The sequence below is a fragment of the Artemia franciscana genome, chromosome 4, assembly GCF_032884065.1.
Source record: "Artemia franciscana chromosome 4, ASM3288406v1, whole genome shotgun sequence".
Taxonomy (NCBI): Eukaryota; Metazoa; Arthropoda; class Branchiopoda; order Anostraca; family Artemiidae; genus Artemia; species Artemia franciscana.
Genome location: NC_088866.1, coordinates 46,652,140 through 46,672,134, shown reverse-complemented (window position 1 = coordinate 46,672,134; position 19,995 = coordinate 46,652,140). Strand labels below are relative to the sequence as shown.

Here is a 19,995-nt window from a genome sequence, read left to right as displayed (position 1 = left end):
ACTTCCCGGGAAGTATTTACCCTTCCGAAATTTCAGCTTTAAATTAATCTTAGACACTATTAGATGGTGACCATTATTTTTAACATCAATAACAGCCGTGGCAACCCCCTAATACACAATATAAACCAAATTACGATGAAAATTTCTATAATTACGAGGATAAACCAAATAATAAATGTTTTAACCAACTTACCCAGCAACGTTATTAATTAGCGAAAAATGGAAACTATTTTGTGTAGAATGGGGGCTAAAATGTCCCAATTCACCTTCTTTTTTGGATAAAGTTTCGAACTTGATAAAAAAAAGTTATGCACCAGTGTAAAGAGGGAGGTAAGAGGGGCGGCAGCCATCCCTATAAATATTTTTGCTTCTCAAGGAAAAACGAAAAACTTAAAATATAAACTGTCACCTGGAAAAGAGAAGGAGAAAGAAGAAGAAATTGAGAGATTGAGGTGAAAGAAAGAAAAATAGACAGAGAGATGAGAGAAGGTGATATAGTAACTAAAGATTTTGTAAAAGATTTAGGCTATTTTGTTTTGCAGAAACAAAGCAGATTTTTTACCTTCTTATCAACCCCACCTGACCGAAAACCAAAGTATTATCCGCAATACAAGACTTATTTTGTGTCAACAACAATTTTAAGATTCTACTAGTCAGTTACAAACGCTTAGTGGTAACAAGCAGTAAATAAGGATTAACTCAGGCCAATAATGACCGAAAATCTAACAAAAGGAGTTTTGAAACATAAAGTTCAATATTAAGCTTCAGAAGTCATGAGCTTTAAAAAATTTGCCTGATTTTCAGAAAAGATGAACATTACCCCAAAATAGCAAGTGACCTTAGTTAAAATCACGTCATCAGATTCAGACTCCCAGAAAACATATCTGTGAATCTTTCAAGCTCCAATCAAACAGTTCGTGATAACGAAATGTAGTAAGACGCGACCCGGCTCAATAGTAACCGAAACTCTAAAAGATAGAATTTTGATGCCAATAGTTATATCAAAAGAATTGCATTTTTATGGTGATTTTAATTATATAAGCTTCATCAAATTTAGTCTTACCTATCAAATGTTACGAGCCTGAGAAAACTTGCCTTATTTTAGAAAATAGAGGGAAACACCTTCTAAAAGTCATAGAATCTTAACAAAAAACACACCATCAGATTTAGCGTCCCAAAGAATTCTACTGTAGAAGTTTCAAGCTCTTATCTACAAAAATATAGAATTTTGCATTTGTTGCCAGAAGACAGATCGCGGATGCGTGTTTATTTGTTTATTTGTTTTGTTTGTTTTTTTTTTCAGAAGAAAGATTCGGATTGGTGTTTGCTTGTTTTCTTTTCAAGGGTAATCGTATCAAACGGATATTTGCAGAAGATCGAGAGATCATTCGGTTGAAAAATAAAAGTTTTAGTGTCCTTTTTAAATGGTTGCGAAGAAAATGGCAAGGCTAAGTAGTGTTTTATGCCATTTTGTGGTACCAAAACACGATTTTGCCTCATGCAGGACTAAGTTGGTATTGAGCAATGTTATGAAACAGAAAATCGATTTAAAAGTACAAAACTACATATTTAGCGCCGGGGTTGTAGAGGAAGCAATATTGCACGGTGGCGCAGCAGGTCGGAACGGTAGCTCGTTTCTGAAAAGTCGCGTAGTCTGTACAAGTTTAATGGTTAATTAGTCTGATAAACGTAGACATTTATCCTAATGCTTGATAATACTAAGTTGATTCACTTGATTTTTCATGAAATGATCTATTATGAATTAGGAGTGGTGGTTCTTTGTGCATGTGGGTGTTGAGGCGTTAGACGCCTAAAGAGCACGTTCCAATGCCCAAATTGTTTATCTCTTACATGAGCTTTCAGATGAATTTATAAAGGTGTATGAGAGGAGGGGGGATATTAATCACTCATCTCTCTTCTTTTAGGCTAAGCCTAAATAAGAGTACTTTAGGGGAATACCTCCCTTCTTGTTACAGAAAATGTTTCTGACATTTGTTTTAAAGATTTATTCAACTAAACTGATTTGTTTCATATTTCAGAAAATTATATACAATGATGTGTAAGTTCACATTAGATATTAAGATGAAGGGGTGGTAGTCATTTCATTGGCTACGGAGACAGATGCCTCAAGAGCGCATTCTAGTGGTCACATATCCTAACTCTCATCGGCCTACCAGGTCAAAATAAAATGAGTTTCGGGGAAGGTAAGGGCAAGGTAAAAGTATCTATAAAATTCCATCTAATTCCTGGTAAAATTATTGTTCTACGCCATTATTACTCGTGTATGGTGGTGGGGGAAGAGTAATAGTGACCCTCCTATCGCCACAATTTTTTCTGTGAAGAATAAAGTATTAGATTCAGATGCATTTTATATACATAATTCCACGGTATTTAAACACGTGTATAAAATATATTTTCACATGAAAAGCTCTATTGCAGAGGTCACAATGGCTACGGTCGCACAGAAGATCAAAAGTTAAGTTGTTTTCCCACTTTTTTAGCAATAATATCCCTCTTCGTTCACCCATAACTCTTTAATAAAAAACTTATTAGAAACCTATTCAAGAAAACTACTTTTTATCGTAAATTTTTACTAAATGTTTAAAGTTTTGTCAAAACTAAATTACAATCCAAAAAGACCAGAAATTGAATAAAAAAATCCTCTAAATCAAGGAATAAGATTAAAAATAAAAACTTGCACAAATTGTTCTGTATAAGAGAGGGCCCTCAAGTCCTTGCTGCTTACTACGCTAAAGTCTGACTTTTTACTGAAATTTCTTAAGAACGACTGCTGAAAACAAAATAGTCATTGAATTGTAATAACAAGCTTTTTTAATACACGAAAATAATTAAGTGTAATGAGCCAGGGGTCAAGGAAGGAGCAGCCCAATCACGTATAGAACAATGTCTATTTTTTTTAAGTTTTTATGTTGCTACTTATTTTTAGTTGACAAAATATTGTGTTTTCTTAAATCAGTATACAGATTAATTGGATAAGGAATGTTGGTACTTGTATGACATACCCCGTACCTTCTATTAATTTTCACAGACGCTCAATCCTAATGAAATATACCAAGTAAGATAAAAACATAATACTTCAGAAACAAACTTGGGCTATATATTTTGGGCTATACTATTTGCACATTAGAGGGGGGGGGGTAAAGTATAACATCTCTGAAGGCCTAATATACTAGGTAAAACAATTATGCATATGATGCAGTAATAATGAAAAAACTAATAACTATCTAGCTCAACATTGTAATAATAGTAAATGTTCCATATCAGATATAACTGTCAAAATTTTAGAAAATTTAGAATTAGAAAATTTAAATAAAGAAGAGAAGAATAATAGACTATGTAAACAGGAGGATTTCTGGATCCATACTCTTGGTACAGCTTATCCTTTTGGGCTAAATGATCGTGTAGCAAAATATGGTGACATGTCTCATGTTGTTGTTAAATGTATTGATGGTTTTATGGACCATCCTTCTTTTACTTGTCCTATTAAACGTGAAAAACGATCGAGAGGACATAGGAAAAATAATAGAAAAAATGAATTAGATGTACATATGCTTTCTATAGATCTATGCCAGCTACTTGAATCTAGGGGTATGATTTCTATAATAAAATGTCTAAATAATTTATCCAAGAGGAATTTAATCAAACTTTTCTGGATTGTTAAGAATAATACAGCTCTTGATTATAATTTTAAAGTAATATGTGATACAATTTGCATTCTAACTAAAACGAAATTTATTTCAAAAAAGAAAAAGTTCGATAAGATTAGTAATAAGGATAACAAATTATATTTACCTATTAATTTTACTTGTAAGCAGATTGAAGATATTAATTTACCAGAAATTTTATATCAGCGGCATGTGAAACAGGCCCTTCCTAGTAATTTGAATTATAATGATAGTCCAGTTTTAACTTAGAAATTTTCAAAAACTATTGGGCAAATTATTTTTAATTATAATTTAATATTAAAAAGACTAGATAGTGATATAAATTGGAAACCGGTTTGTAATTGTAAGCAACTTGGCCCATTTGTAAATCCTACTTACAAACATGTTATAACAGGGGACTTGTCAATAATAAAGCAAGATGATCTTCAAATTATAATGAATAAAGGGGCTAATTTCCGTCTTTCTCATCATCTGAAACCATCGATTGTTCTTGATGGCTTGGAAAATGATTTTGATTTATTTATTGATAAGTGGTGTAAGAAAGAGAATAAAAATAAAGAGAGTTTTCAAAGTTGGAAGAATTTAATTATTAGTAGAATAAGAAATAAAATATATTCTAACTTAAAAAATAGTTAATTTAATAGTTAAAAATAGTTAATTATTATTTTATAATGTGAAGATTAAACAAGCAATTGCTAATCTAAAGAATGAATTTGTAATTGTGCCAGTGGATAAAGCTAATAGTAATTTTGCCATAATTTGTCAGAAGCTGTATTGTGATATCTTAAAAAGGGAGTTATGCACAACTAATGTTTACGAAAAGGTAAATATAGAGGATGAGAATTTAATTGAAAAGACTGAAGAAATACTTTTTAAAAATTTTAATATTAAAATAAATGACAATGATAAAAAGTTCCCTTTCCTATATTGGACTGTAAAATTTCATAAGAATCCCCCTAAACCACGGTTTATTGCTGGAGCAGCTAAAAGTCCAACCCGCATTGCTGCTACTGACCTTTCTTTAATTTTAAAGGAAATTGTAAATAAACTTAAAACCTATTGTTCTGGTATTAAAAATTTTTCGAATTTTAATCCATATTGGAGTGTTAATAATTCACTGCAGGTGATAGATTCTTTAACAATGGTTTCAGCTAAAAGAATTGAGTCTTTCGATTTTGCGACAATGTATACTAATTTATCACTTAATGTAGTGTTTGATAATTTAAAAACTGTTATCAAGAAATCTTTCCTCTTATCTAGTAAAAGGTTCTTAAAAATAGACATTTACAATAAAAAAGCTATATGCACAAATTGCTTTAATACTACAGTTAACTTGAGATGTTACAGCTTGGATATGATTTTTGAGTTATTGGAATTCGTTTTATACAATACTTATATAAGATTTGGGGGTGATTTGTACAAGCAAATTGTGGGAATTCCCATGGGGGGGGGGAATGCCAGCCCATTTATAGCTGACTTGTTTTTAAGTCAACTAGAATATAAATATATGATGGATAAGAATAATCCAATTAATTTAAAACATGCTTTGTCAAATAATAAAAGATATTTAGATGATATTTTGGTCTTAAATTGTAAGGATTTCATTGATATTTCTAAAAATATATATCCATCAGAGCTTATTCTTGAGCCTAGTCATGGTGCTGGTCATGAAGATCATTTCTTAGATTTAAATATTAATATTTGTGATAATAAAAAATTAAGTTTTAAAATGTATAATAAAACGGATGATTTTGATTTTGAAGTGATTAATTTTCCATTCCCTGAAAGTAATATACACTCAAATATCTCATATTCAGCGTTTTTCTCACAGTTACTTCGTTATGCAAGGATTTGTAGTAATTATATTGATTTTAAAAATAGATGTAAAATCTTAAGCCAAAAATTGATATCAAGAGGTTTTTCTGCAAATAAATTAACTTGGCAATTTAAAAAATTTAGTTTTCATTATAACAAACTTTTAAATAAATATCAAAAGAATTATCTAGAAATACTTAAAGAAATTTTCAACTAATTTCGGAGGTTCGAGAATGTTGTCGCAGCGCCATTTATTTTGAATTGTGTTTCTAATTGAGCGGATTTTCTTAAAAATTAGCCACATGGTAAAGATGAATTCTATAATTGTTTAGTTCATTCAGGTTTTTTGCAATGTGTTAATATTTGTGATTTGGTAAAATTTATAATATTTAGTTTACCTATTGTTGCTAAAGGGAGGGATATATTAACAGGATAAGTGTTTTGGTTTTACTTGGTTGTTTTACATTTGCTGTTTTTTTCTTTCATAGGCATATATTTTGGGGATGATACCTGACGCGGGGATGCCATGGATATTCTGTGTTAGCCACAACACTGTGCTGGGTAGAGAATTTAGAGTGGCGAAACCCTATAAAGGCCAGTGTATTCTCCTGATGAGCCCTTATGTTGGGTGTTGCCTCTGAATTATTTGTCTATATTATTTTTTCTATTGTTTGGTAAATGACGACTTATACTTATTGACGACATGACTGCCTGTCCATGGATTATTCTTTATGATTGATTGTGTTTGGCTATGCTGACCTATGTGATTGTATGGATGAGTAGGGTTAAGGCCTCATTCAAGTGCTGGTCTATATTAATCACTAATTTAGGAAAACAGTCTTCCTATTCTCCTTCTGTCTCTTTTTTTTTTTGTGTTTGTGCTGTTGCATTGGTGATTTCTCTTTTCATGATATTATTCCAGGTTGGATCCAGTGCTTGTGGAGAAATTTTTTTTTAGTTTTCTCCCCGACAGACCTTTACCCTGGTCCAGGTTTTTAACCTGATATTGTTAATTATTGGTGAGATGGCACTTATGCAAATTTCATGTTCTTTCATGTTTTTGTTTATTTATTTATTGACCTATTGACCTTGGCATGTTTTTTGGACTTTGTTTGTTGGATTTTTATTTGGATGTTGGTTTGTTTTGGATTTATTTTCAATAACTTTTTATGCAACAAAACACAAATATTAGCCTCGGAACTCGGAACGATTTTTTGAAAGTTAGTAAGTGTAAAAGTCATTGTTTTCTTTGCCAAGATCATTTTGTCCCACGGTCTTCTGTTAAGAGTACATTGTATAATAAAAATTTTGCATGCAAGTTACGTGGTAATGTTAATTGTAGAACAACCAATGTAATTTACCTATTAGAATGTAATAAATACTGCCTACAATATGTGGGGGAAACAACTAATAATATATATAAAAGATTTTCTGGACATAAGACAACAGTTAATAATGAAAAAACTAATAACTATCTAGTTCAACATTGTAATAATGGTAAATGTTTCATATCAGATATAACTGTCACAATTTTAGAAAATTTAGAATTAGAAAATTTAAATAAAGAAGAGAAGAATAATAGACTACGTAAACAGTAGGATTTCTGGATCCATACTCTTGGTACAGCTTACCCTTTTGGGCTAAATGATCGTGTAGCAAAATATGGTGACATGTCTCATGTTGTTGTTAAATGTATTGATGGTTTTATGGACCATCCTTCTTTTACTTGTCCTATTAAACGTAAAAAACGATCGAGAGGACATAGGAAAAATAATAGAAAAAATGAATTAGATGTACATATGCTTTCTATAGATCTATGCCAGCTACTTGAATCTAGGGGTATGATTTTTGTAATAAAATGTCTAAACAATTTATCCAAGAGGATTTTAATCAAACTTTTCTGGATTGTTAAGAATAATACAGCTCTTGATTATAATTTTAAAGTAATATGTGATACAATTTGCATTCTAACTAAAACGAAATTTATTTCAAAAAAGAAAAAGTTCGATAAGATTAGTAATAAGGATAACTGATTATATTTACCTATTAATTTTACTTGTAAGCAGATTGAAGATATTAATTTACCAGAAATTTTAAATCAGCGGCATGTGAAACAGGCCCTTCCTAGTAATTTGAATTATACTGATTGTCCAGTTTTAACTTATAAATTTTCAAAAACTATTGGGCAAATTATTTTTAATTATAATTTAATACTAAAAAGACTAGATAGTGATATAAATTGGAAACCGGTTTGTAATTGTAAGCAACTTGGCCCATTTGTAAATCCTACTTACAAACATGTTATAACAGGGGACTTGTCAATAATAAAGCAAGATGATCTTCAAATTATAATGAATAAAGGGGCTAATTTCCGTCTTTCTCATCATCTGAAACCATCGAGTGTTCTTGATGGCTTGGAAAATGATTTTGATTTATTTATTGATAAGTGGTGTAAGAAAGAGAATACAAATAAAGAGAGATTTCAAAGTTGGAAGAACTTAATTATTAGTAGAATAAGAAATAAAATATATTCTAACTTAAAAAATAGTAACACTAAATCATTATTTTATAATGCGAAGATTAAACAAGCAATTGCTAATCTAAAGAATGAATTTGTAATTGTGCCAGTGGATAAAGCTAATAATAATTTTGCCATAATTTGTCAGAAGCTGTATTGTGATATCTTAAAAAGGGAGTTATGCACAACTAATGTTTACGAAAAGGTAAATATAGAGGATGAGAATTTAATTGAAAAGACTGAAGAAATACTTTTAAAAAATTTTAATATTAAAATAAATGACAATGATAAAAAAGTTCCCTTTTCTATATTGGACTGTAAAATTTCATAAGAATCCCCCTGAACCACGGTCTATTGCTGGAGCAGCTAAATGTCCAACCCGCATTGCTGCTACTGACCTTTCTTAAATTTTAAAGGAAATTGTAAATAAACTTAAAACCTATTGTTCTGGTATTAAAAAATTTTCGAATTTTAATCCATATTGGAGAGTTAATAATTCACTGCAGGTGATAGATTCTTTAACAATGGTTTCAGCTAAAAGAATTGAGTCTTTCGATTTTGCGACAATGTATACTAATTTATCACTTAATGTAGTGTTTGATAATTTAAAAACTGTTATCAAGAAATCTTTCCTCTTATCTAGTAAAAGGTTCTTAAAAATAGACATTTATAATAAAAAAGCTATATGGACAAATTGCTTTAATACTACAGTTAACTTGAGATGTTACAGCTTGGATATGATTTTTGAGTTATTGGAATTTGTTTTATACAATACTTATATAAGATTTGGGGGTGATTTGTACAAGCAAGTTGTGGAATTCCCATGGGGGGGAATGCCAGCCCGTTTATAGCTGACTTGTTTTTAAGTCAACTAGAATATAAAAATATGTTGGATAAGAATATCCAATTAATTTAAAACATGCTTTGTCAAATAATAAAAGATATTTATATCATATTTTGGTCTTAAATTGTAAGGATTTCATTGATATTTCTAAAAATATATATCCATCAGAGCTTATTCTTGAGCCTAGTCATGGCGCTGGTCATGAAGATCATTTCTTAGATTTAAATATTAATATTTGTGATAATAATAAATTAAGTTTTAAAATGTATAATAAAACGGATGATTTTGATTTTGAAGTGATTAGTTTCCCATTCTCTGAAAGTAATATACACTCAAATATCACATATTCAGCGTTTTTCTCATAGCTACTTCGTTATGCAAGGATTTGTAGTAATTATATTGATTTTAAAAATAGATGTAAAATCTTATGCCAAAAATTGATATCAAGAGGTTTTTCTGCAAAAAAATTAACTTGGCAATTCAAAAAATTTAGTTTTCATTATAACGAACTTTTAAATAAATATCAAAAGAATTATCTAAAAATACTTAAAGAAATTTTCAACTAATTTCGGAGGTTCGAGAAATGTTGTCGCAGCGCCATTTATTTTGAATTGTGTTTCTAATTGAGCGGATTTTCTTAAAAATTAGCCACATGGTAAAGATGAATTTTATAATTGTTTAGTTCATTCAGGTTTTTTGCAATGTGTTAATATTTGTGATTTGGTAAAATTTATAATATTTAGTTTACCTATTGTTGCTAAAGGGAGGGATGTATTAACAGGATAAGCTTGTTTTGGTTTTACTTGGTTGTTTTACATTTGCTGTTTTTTTTTTCTTTCATAGGCATATATTTTGGGGGTGATACCTGACGCGGGGATGCCATGGATATTCTGAGGTAGCCACAACACTGTGCTGGGTAGAGAATTTAGAGTGGCGAAACCCTATAAAGGCCAGTGTATTCTCCTGATGAGCCCTTATGTTGGGTGTTGCCTCTAAATTATTTGTCTATATTATTTTTCTATTGTTTGGTAAATGACGACTTATACTTATTGACGACATGACTGCCTGTCCATGGATTATTCTTTATGGTTGATCGTGTGTGGCTATGCTGACCTATGTGATTGTATGGATGAGTAGGGTTAAGGCCTCATTCAAGTGCTGGTCTATATTATACACTAATTTAGGAAAACAGTCTTCCTATTCTCCTTCTGTCTCTTTTTTTTTTTTGTGTTTGTGCTGTTGCATTGGTGATTTCTCTTTTCATGATATTATTCCAGGTTGGATCCAGTGCTGGTGGAGAAATTTTTTTTTAGTTTTCTCCCCGACAGACCTTTACCCTGGTCCAGGTTTTTAACCTGATATTGTTAATTATTGGTGAGATGGCACTTATGCAAATTTCATGTTCTTTCATTTTTTTGTTTATGTATTTATTGACCTATTGACCTTGGCATGTTTTTTGGACTCTGATTGTTGGATTTTGATTTGGATGTTGGTTTGTTTTGGATTTATTTCCAATAACTTTTTATGCAACAAGACACAAATATTAGCCTCGGAACTCGGAACGATTTTTTGAAAGTTAATAAGTGTAAAAGTCGCTGTTTTCTTTGCCAAGATCATTTTGTCCCACGGACTTCTGTTAAGAGTACATTGTATAATAAAAATTTTGCATGCAAGTTACGTGGTAATGTTAATTGTAGAACAACCAATGTAATTTACCTATTAGAATGTAATAAATACTGCCTACAATATGTGGGGGAAACAACTAATAATATATATATAAAAGATTTTCTGGACATAAGACAACAGTTAATAATGAAAAAACTAATAACTATCTAGTTCAACATTGTAATAATGGTAAATGTTCCATATCAGATATAACTGTCACAATTTTAGAAAATTTAGAATTAGAAAATTTAAATAAACAAGAGAAGAATAATAGACTACGTAAACAGGAGGATTTCTGGATCCATACTCTTGGTACAGCTTAACCTTTTGGGCTATATGATCGTGTAGCAAAATATGGTGACATGTCTCATGTTGTTGTTAAATGTATTGATGGTTTTATGGACCATCCTTCTTTTACTTGTCCTATTAAACGTAAAAAACGATCGAGAGGACATAGGAAAAATAATAGAAAAAATTAATTAGATGTACATATGCTTTCTATAGATCTATGCCAGCTACTTGAATCTAGGGGTATGATCTCTGTAATAAAATGTCTAAATAATTTATCCAAGAGGAATTTAATCAAACTTTTCTGGATTGTTAAGAATAATACAGCTCTTGATTATAATTTTAAAGTAATATGTGATACAATTGGCATTCTAATTAAAACGAAATTTATTTCAAAAAAGAAAAAGTTCAATAAGATTAGTAATAAGGATAACAGATTATATTTACCTATTAATTTTACTTGTAAGCAGATTGAAGATATTAATTTACCAGAAATTTTAAATCAGCGGCATGTGAAACAGGCCCTTCCTAGTAATTTGAATTATAATGATAGTCCAGTTTTAACTTATAAATTTTCAAAAACTATTGGGCAAATTATTTTTAATTATAATTTAATACTAAAAAAGACTAGATAGTGATATAAATTGGAAACCGGTTTGTAATTGTAAGCAACTTGGCCCATTTGTAAATCCTACTTACAAACATGTTATAACAGGGGACTTGTCAATAATAAAGCAAGATGATCTTCAAATTATAATGAATAAAGGGGCTAATTTCCGTCTTTCTCATCATCTGAAACCATCGAGTGTTCTTGATGGCTTGGAAAATGATTTTGATTTATTTATTGATAAGTGGTGTAAGAAAGAGAATAAAAATAAAGAGAGTTTTCAAAGTTGGAAGAATTTAATTATTAGTAGAATAAGAAATAAAATTTATTCAAACTTAAAAAATAGTAACACTAAATCATTATTTTATAATGCGAAGATTAAACAAGCAATTGCTAATCTAAAGAATGAATTTGTAATTGTGCCAGTGGATAAAGCTAATAATAATTTTGCCATAATTTGTCAGAAGCTATATTGTCATATCTTAAAAGGGAGTTATGCACAACTAATGTTTACGAAAAGGTAAATATAGAGGATGAGAATTTAATTGAAAAGACTGAAGAAATACTTTTAAAAAATTTTAATATTAAAATAAATGACAATGATAAAAAGTTTTTTTTCCTATATTGGACTGTAAAATTTCATAAGAATCCCCCTAAACCACGGTTTATTGCTGGAGCAGCTAAATGTCCAACCCGCATTGCTGCTACTGACCTCTCTTTAATTTTAAAGGAAATTGTAAATAAACTTAAAACCTATTGTTCTGGTATTAAAAAATTTTCGAATTTTAATCCATATTGGAGTGTTAATAATTCAGTGCAGGTGATAGATTCTTTAACAATGGTTTCAGCTAAAAGAATTGAGTCTTTCGATTTTGTGACAATGTATACCAATTTATCACTTAATGTAGTGTTTGATAATTTAAAAACTGTTATCAAGAAATCTTTCCTCTTATCTAGTAAAAGGTTCTTAAAAATAGACACTTATAATAAAAAAGCTATATGGACAAATTGCTTTAATACTACAGTTAACTTGAGATGTTACAGCTTGGATATGATTTTTGAGTTATTAGAATTTGTTTTATACAATACTTATATAAGATTTGGGGGTGATTTGTACAAGCAAATCGTGGGAATTCCCATGGGGGGAATTCCGGCCAATTTATAGCTGACTTGATTTTGAGTCAACTAGAATATAAATATATGATGGATAAGAATAATCCAATTAATTTAAAACATGCTTTGTCAAATAATAAAAGATATTTAGATGATATTTTGGTCTTAAATTGTAAGGATTTCATTGATATTTCTAAAAATATATATCCATCAGAGCTTATTCTTGAGCCTAGTCATGGCGCTGGTCATGAAGATCATTTCTTAGATTTAAATATTAATATTTGTGATAATAATAAATTAAGTTTTAAAATGTATAATAAAACGGATGATTTTGATTTTGAAGTGATTAGTTTCCCATTCCCTGAAAGTAATATACACTCAAATATCACATATTCAGCGTTTTTCTCACAGTTACTTCGTTATGCAAGGATTTGTAGTAATTATATTGATTTTAAAAATAGATGTAAAATCTTATGCCAAAAATTGATATCAAGAGGTTTTTCTGCAAATAAATTAACTTGGCAATTTAAAAAATTTAGTTTTCATTATAACGAACTTTTAAATAAATATCAAAAGAATTATCTAGAAATACTTAAAGAAATTTTCAACTAATTTCGGAGGTTCGAGAAATGTTGTCGCAGCGCCATTTATTTTGAATTGTGTTTCTAATTGAGCGGATTTTCTTAAAAATTAGCCACACGGTAAAGATGAATTCTATAATTGTTTTGTTCATTCAGGTTTTTTGCAATGTGTTAATATTTGTGATTTGGTAAAATTTATAATATTTAGTTTACCTATTGTTGCTAAAGGGAGGGATATATTAACAGGATAAGCTTGTTTTGGTTTTACTTGGTTGTTTTACATTTGCTGTTTCTTTTTCTTTCATAGGTATATATTTTGGGGGTGATACCTGACGCGGGGATTTCATGGATATTCTGTGGTAGCCACAACACTGTGCTGGGTAGATAATTTAGAGTGGCGAAACCCTAGACAGGCCAGTGTATTCTCCTGATGAGTCCTTATGTTGGGTGTTGCCTCTGAATTATTTGTCTATATTATTTTTTCTATTGTTTGGTAAATGACGACTTATACTTATTGACGACATGACTGCCTGTCCATGGATTATTCTTTATGGTTGATTGTGTGTATGGATGAGTAGGGTTAAGGCCTCATTCAAGTGCTGGTCTATATTAATCACTAATTTAGGAAAAAAGTCTTCAGACAAAACAATCCGTATTCAGATCTATACTGCATTTTTCTAACGATTGCCCTTGAGCTTTGTTGATGGTGATTGCTAATGGAACATTCCCTGTGTCCCCTTCGTCATTTATATATCCCCCTTTGCCCCCGGCGTCCCCGTTGTAGTTGTGTCCCTGTGTCCTGGTCGTCATTTATATTCCCTGTGTCCCGGTCGTCATTTGTGTCCCGGTATCCCAGTCTGTAATCTCTCTTTGAGTGTCCCGGTCGTCATTTATATTCCCTCTGTCCCGGTCGTCATTTGTGTCCCGGTGTCCCGGTTTGTAATTTCTCTTTGAGTGTCCCGGTCGTCATTTGTGTCCCGGTGTCTCGGTCTGTGGTGTCATCTTATAATGACGTCATATACAAAGCCTTATATACTTATATTGACGTCAAATACAAACCCACAAACAAACAAACATGCATATATACAACTTATTTTTATATATAAAGATACAGTTTCTTCTTTAGTTTTTTTTCTTTTTTAGTTTTTTCTTTTTTTTAGTTAGTTCTTTATATTGATTTGTTTTCTTCAATTTGTCAATGTTCATTCTAACATTGTCACTTGGAAAAATCTTTACGTGCCAAGCATGCCAAAGCTCCAACAATTTATATTAAACCTCAAAATTCGGGGTATCTGTTTTAAGGTTTTCAAATTACTTTAATCTACTGTCAAAATATATTGAAATATTTGTGCAATTCCCAGTTTTTTAGTCTTTTCTTTTTTTTTAGTTTTTTAGCTTTTTTTAGTTTTTTTTTCTCTTTAGTTTTTTATCTTTTTTATTTTTTTACAATTTTTTCTTAGGTTTTTTCTTTTTTTAATTTTTTTCATTTTTTTTTTTTAGTTTTTTTTTAGTTTTTTTTTTAGTTTTTTTACCATTTTTCTTTTTTCGAATTACTTTAATCTATTGTCAAAATATTTCGAAATATTTATGCAAATCCAGTTTTTACATTCTAGTTTGTTTTCTTTTATATATATAGAAGATATAATCTGGCGTAACAGACGAAGTGTAACAGACATAACACACAGACAACTTATTTTTATATAGATAGAGAAGTATATACAGTATAAGCTTATATATTCATATATACTTATACTGTGGGGTGCATTAACTATTTTGAAGATAGAAACCTAAAATGTTTAAGCCAACAGACAAAAATACGTGAAGGGATAAGGGATAAATATCAAAATGAAAAGACTTACATTTTCAATAAGAGATGAACAATCGCGATACCACAAAATGAAATAGCAGCACAAACAAAATACGCTTCCAACATTTGGTCCCTTTCTTTAGAAAACTGAAAAAAATAACCGTGAGGGATAGAAGCTAAATAAGATTCGTTTTAAAATAATGTTGACATTTTGAAATATCGCAGGTCCCAGTAGTTAACAACGTCACAGCTAGTGAGCATTAAAAGTTAATGCTTAATTAGCTTCGGGAATTTACTTTGGTTGCTTTTATCTATTAACAGGACAATAAAATTAAATAAGATAATTTAACTTGATTCTGCTTCCGTGAAGCGGAAGCTTGTTAGAAAATCCATTAAAAGATCTAAAATACTAAAATATTAAATAAATATTCCTTCAGAATTGAAATATATATTTCTTTTTTTTTTCATCTGACTCCTCCTCCAGGGTGGGTACTTTCTCCTTAATACCCAGTTGTTTACGCTAAAGTTTGGACATTTTGTTTCAATTCTTTAAGAACAACTACCGATGCACAAGGACTGTCTAAATAGAATAAGTAACTTTTTAAAAGGGCTCAAAAACTTTAGCGTAAAAAGAGAGCTATTGAGGAGAAGGTAACCTCGCTCATTTACGAAGTGACATCATTTCGTTTTAAGTTTTAATGTTGTTTCAGCTAAGAATTTTTTTATATTTAATTCTTAATCATTTTTTAATAATTCTTAGTAAAATTATTCCATTCCAAACATCAGATCTTCAATTTGTCACGGTGGGTCTTCGAACAAATCTATGGGTGAGAAAGAGCTCCCTAAAACCCTATTGTATTCAAATGTAGCTGCAATAATTAACTAATCAGTAAATTCATTTGGCATTACTCCACCGTCTCGTTTCAACTTCTCTATATTCCATGAAGTAAATGTGCCTCTCAAATGCAGCTAGTGAATAAATGTTTAGCAATTAGGAAAATCTTTCTCGCTTACCAATAAATTTGGGAAGTTGTTTTTCAAAATTAATATTTGATATTTTTCAACTTTTTGTCTTAGGCACATCATGATTTATTATTCTACAAATACATTTTCAAACATCGCTTTCTCATTCATACAGATTCATTTTCCTAACAGACAAGTCCATGATAATGTAGTTTGTCAGACGTTAAGTCAGATTAAATCTGAGTGACATATATAAATTATTTGGTGAGACAAGGAGCTCTTTTGATTCAAAATATAATTCTTGAATGTTAGACAGGCCTCATAGATGAAACTGACTGATGAGAGGAAAAAAACATTTGGATTCTAATTTTCTCCGGTTTTCAACACTGGGACTTCCGTCATTCATTTTTATGCTTTTTGCTTTTTTTTCCTGAGGTGCAGCAGATAATTCCTGAGGTGCAAAGGATTCTGATGAAAATTCTTCTTTTAAAAACAAGCATATCAAAAAAACTTCCCATCGTCAAAAATATGAAAAATCCATTTTTTTAGAAGAACGGTCATGGATTCATGTTTATTTGTTTGTCTGTTATTTTTTTCCTCAGGTTGATCGTGTCGAACAAATGATCCCAAGATATCCGAAGAAGGCTTTATAGAACAGATGCTTAGATTTTATCGACTTTTTCAGTGGCAAAAAAGACCATGCCACACCAAAGGTGCGTTTTCAGCCATATGATGACGAAAAACGACATTCTGACCCAAACGGTGCCAAAAAGTAATCGAATGAAAATTTTGAGACAGCCATTTGATTTCAAATTATTGATATCTATAAGTTGACCTTTCTAGTATTAGAGACTGGGTAGGGGGAGAAGTTCTACCAGGAAATTTTCTACCGAGATCTAAATGGCAATGTATCTTACTTTTCCATTTACGAACAATATTTAATGACTTTTTATTTCCCAGGGGGCATTCTCTCCTACTAGCATCCACGGGAACAATCCCATAGAAAAGATTTGTTCGAAGATCTCGCCTTGATAACTATGTGAACGACGAACCAATTATTAGCTTTTGTTGTTTCAGGCCTTTTTCAAATAAATATATACAGGTGTACATTTTTTAGAGATTATAGTCAGTCTCAAAGTATTTTTCATAAATAATGAACTTGATTTTACAAAAGGGGGGTTAAGGGTGGGAAAGTACTTCCTTCAAATTTAAAACAACCTTGGATCAAATACTACTTCTAACGACTCACTGCAGCACCAAGCCGCCTAAGGCCAACACAGCTGCACACGCTCCTTGTATATCCCAGTGCATTCAAAGCCTCCCTCTTTACACCCTCCAAGAAGTTCCTATTTCCTTAAATCTTTCGTCGCGACTTCCTCCCACCTCAATCGGGGATGACCAGTCTTTTATTTGGCCTTAGACGGTTGGCCAAGAAGGACAATCTTTGGCAATCTGTCATCCCCAAACGTGTTCTAGCCATCTCATCCTTTCTCTCATTATACCCCAGAAAGCAGGATTAAACCATACTTTTCTTAAAATTTAGTACTTGAGATACTGTCATTCACTTGCGTACCGAAAATATTCCGTAAGTATTTTCTCTGGAAAATATCTGGCAAATCCTTGCCAGAGCACCCAAGCTCCAAAACCATACTTGACCACTGTGGTCAACGTTGCTTCCAATGTTGTAATCTTGGTTTGCAGACTTATTTGTCTATTCTTTCAAACCTTTTCAACTTTGAGAAGACACCCTTGGCCTTGGCAATTCTAGTTTTAACATCCTCACTGCACCCACCGTCTCTACAAATGATAAAGATCGATCTTGTAGTTACCCAACATCACCTCTTCAGTATCACTTATTACTAGTCTTTACCATTTAGTCTTCTTAACATTAATTTTTAATCCAATTATTTCACCCTCAACTCGCAAAACTCTAAAAATTCATTCACTTTGTGAACTTTTTTTATTATTTAGGATGCTCAAATAATCAGTATTAATTCGAGGAGAGTTTTACTCCCCTGTTTGAATGTACGTCCTCCCTTTACCTTTGCTTTGCTATTTAGGATAAAGTTTATCAAAATGACTCATAAAAATGGGGACAGAATTCAACCGTTCAACTCCTGATTTAATAAAAAACCACCTACTAACCTCATTTTCGATCTTTGAATTTCAATAATTTTGTAGTGAAAAATTATTTACTTAACTGAAATGTACAAATGACTTGATGCTTTTTAAAGTACTGTCCTTCAGATTCGATTCAAGTCTTCAACCGTTTCACCCACCTCTCGTAGGCCTCTAGGCAAATGTTAGCAAGGACCTCTTGCAGACAAATGATCGAAGCGTTCTTTTCCTATTCCAGTGTTCCTTGGTCATGTGCTTTGAGCAATCTTGATTGTCAGGAATAAAAAGAAGTCCAAAGGGGGTCAAATCAGGGCTCTATTGCAGTTGATCAAGCATTGCAATGCCCATTTTCGCTAGCAACTTGCGAACAATAAGCGCGGCGTGACTTGTTGGTTTATAATGGTGCAAGGCCCAAGTGTTGCATACGTATTTTCGAGATCCTCGGACCCCGTCACCTGGTCATTTTAGTATTTCACAGCAATAATGGCTGCTAACAGTTTGTCCCTGGGGCATGAAGTCGGGATACGTTAAACCTTTTTATCAAAAAATACGAAGAGCATGATCTTTAACTGAGATCTGTTCGATCTTGCTTTCTTTTGTTGATAAGACCATTTGGTGCACCACTCGCTACTCTGACAGGGTTTACGATTATATTTGAAAATCTATGTTCTGTCGCCTGGGATGGCTCTGTCTAAGAAGTCAGAATGGATTTTGTAGATTTCATGAAGGTTCAACAAGCCGCGACATACTTGGCCCTCATTTCCTTTACGAGCATTTTGGATATCAGTTTCACATACATCATGCACAAATTTTCGGTTGAAGTTCGATGAACCACAGTTTTCAGTACATAATTCATATAGCAGCCGAACACTCAATTTTCGATCACTCTTTAGAAGTTTTCACCTATTTTCCCCTGTATCTTCAGTTCTGGTCATTAAAAGACGCCTTGGCACTGTTTGTTGTCGACAAACTCTTTCTCCATCCGGAACCTCCTGTCTCCTTAGAAGTTCGGGTCTGGGACATATTGTGATCCTTGTTGGCCTGCTAAAGAATGTTAAGCGTATCTGGACCATTATTGCCCATTTTGATATACAAGTTTAATCATATACCGTTGCTGTATTTTCTTTGTCATAACTATTCTGACTGTTTTCTGACATGGTTGAACGTGGCTCAAAACACCTAACGAAAAGAGACCTCTTGCCTTGACTGCATTCAAAGGGTGAATTAGAAACGTGGCTCTGGTCAATCTTTTCTTCTTGTTGTTCAAAGTTCAATTGACATGCTCTGTGACACAGGATCAAGCAAGGTCTCGAATAAACTAAGCTATCTCTGCACACAAATTTGTCAAAGGAAAGTTAAGAGTGACACTAAAGCTTAATTCAAACAGAACCTATTCTTTACATAAGGGGGCTGTCCCTTCCTAAGCCCCTCACTGTTTAAGCTGAAATTAGACTGTTTGTGCTGATCTTTTAAAACAACTGCACAAACACAAGGGCCATTTAATTGGAATAAGATTTTTTAAAGCATAATAACACTAAAGTATAAGGAATGAGGGGTCCTGTGGTGGCGCAGTGGATGTGACCTTAGCTTGGTAATTAAATAAAAAAAACAAGTTTTTTTAAATGAAAGTAAGGAGCGACATTAAAACTCAAAACGAACAGATATTACTCCGTATATGAAAGGGGCTTTTCCTCCTCGACACCCTGCTCCTTACGCTAAAGTTTTATATTGTTTTAAAAAGTAGAGTTGCGAGAAAGAATCAAACTTTAGCGCAAGGAGCGGGGTGTCGAGGAGGAAAATGTCGGGTGTCGGGGTGTCGAGCGGGATGTCGGGGTGTTGATGAAATTTATATATTTAAAATCAGCATAAAAATCCGATTCTTTTGATATATCTTTTAGTATCGAAATTCCATTTTTTAGAGTTTTGTTTACTATTGAGCCGGGTCGCTCCTTACTACAGTTCGTTACCGCAAACTGTTTTATACGAGACC

At 31.8% G+C, this 19,995-nt stretch overlaps 1 protein-coding gene across 2 annotated transcripts in view; it reads right to left on the bottom strand.

Annotated features, from left to right (window-relative positions):
• Positions 1-19,995, bottom strand: part of LOC136026504 (adenylate cyclase type 5-like) — a 300,964-nt gene that overhangs the window by 62,132 nt on the left and 218,837 nt on the right. For both annotated transcript variants that reach the window (XM_065703133.1, XM_065703134.1), the window contains one exon: positions 14,977-15,071. In XM_065703133.1, the coding sequence (XP_065559205.1) occupies positions 14,977-15,071 (95 nt within the window). The remainder of the gene's footprint in view (positions 1-14,976; positions 15,072-19,995) is intronic.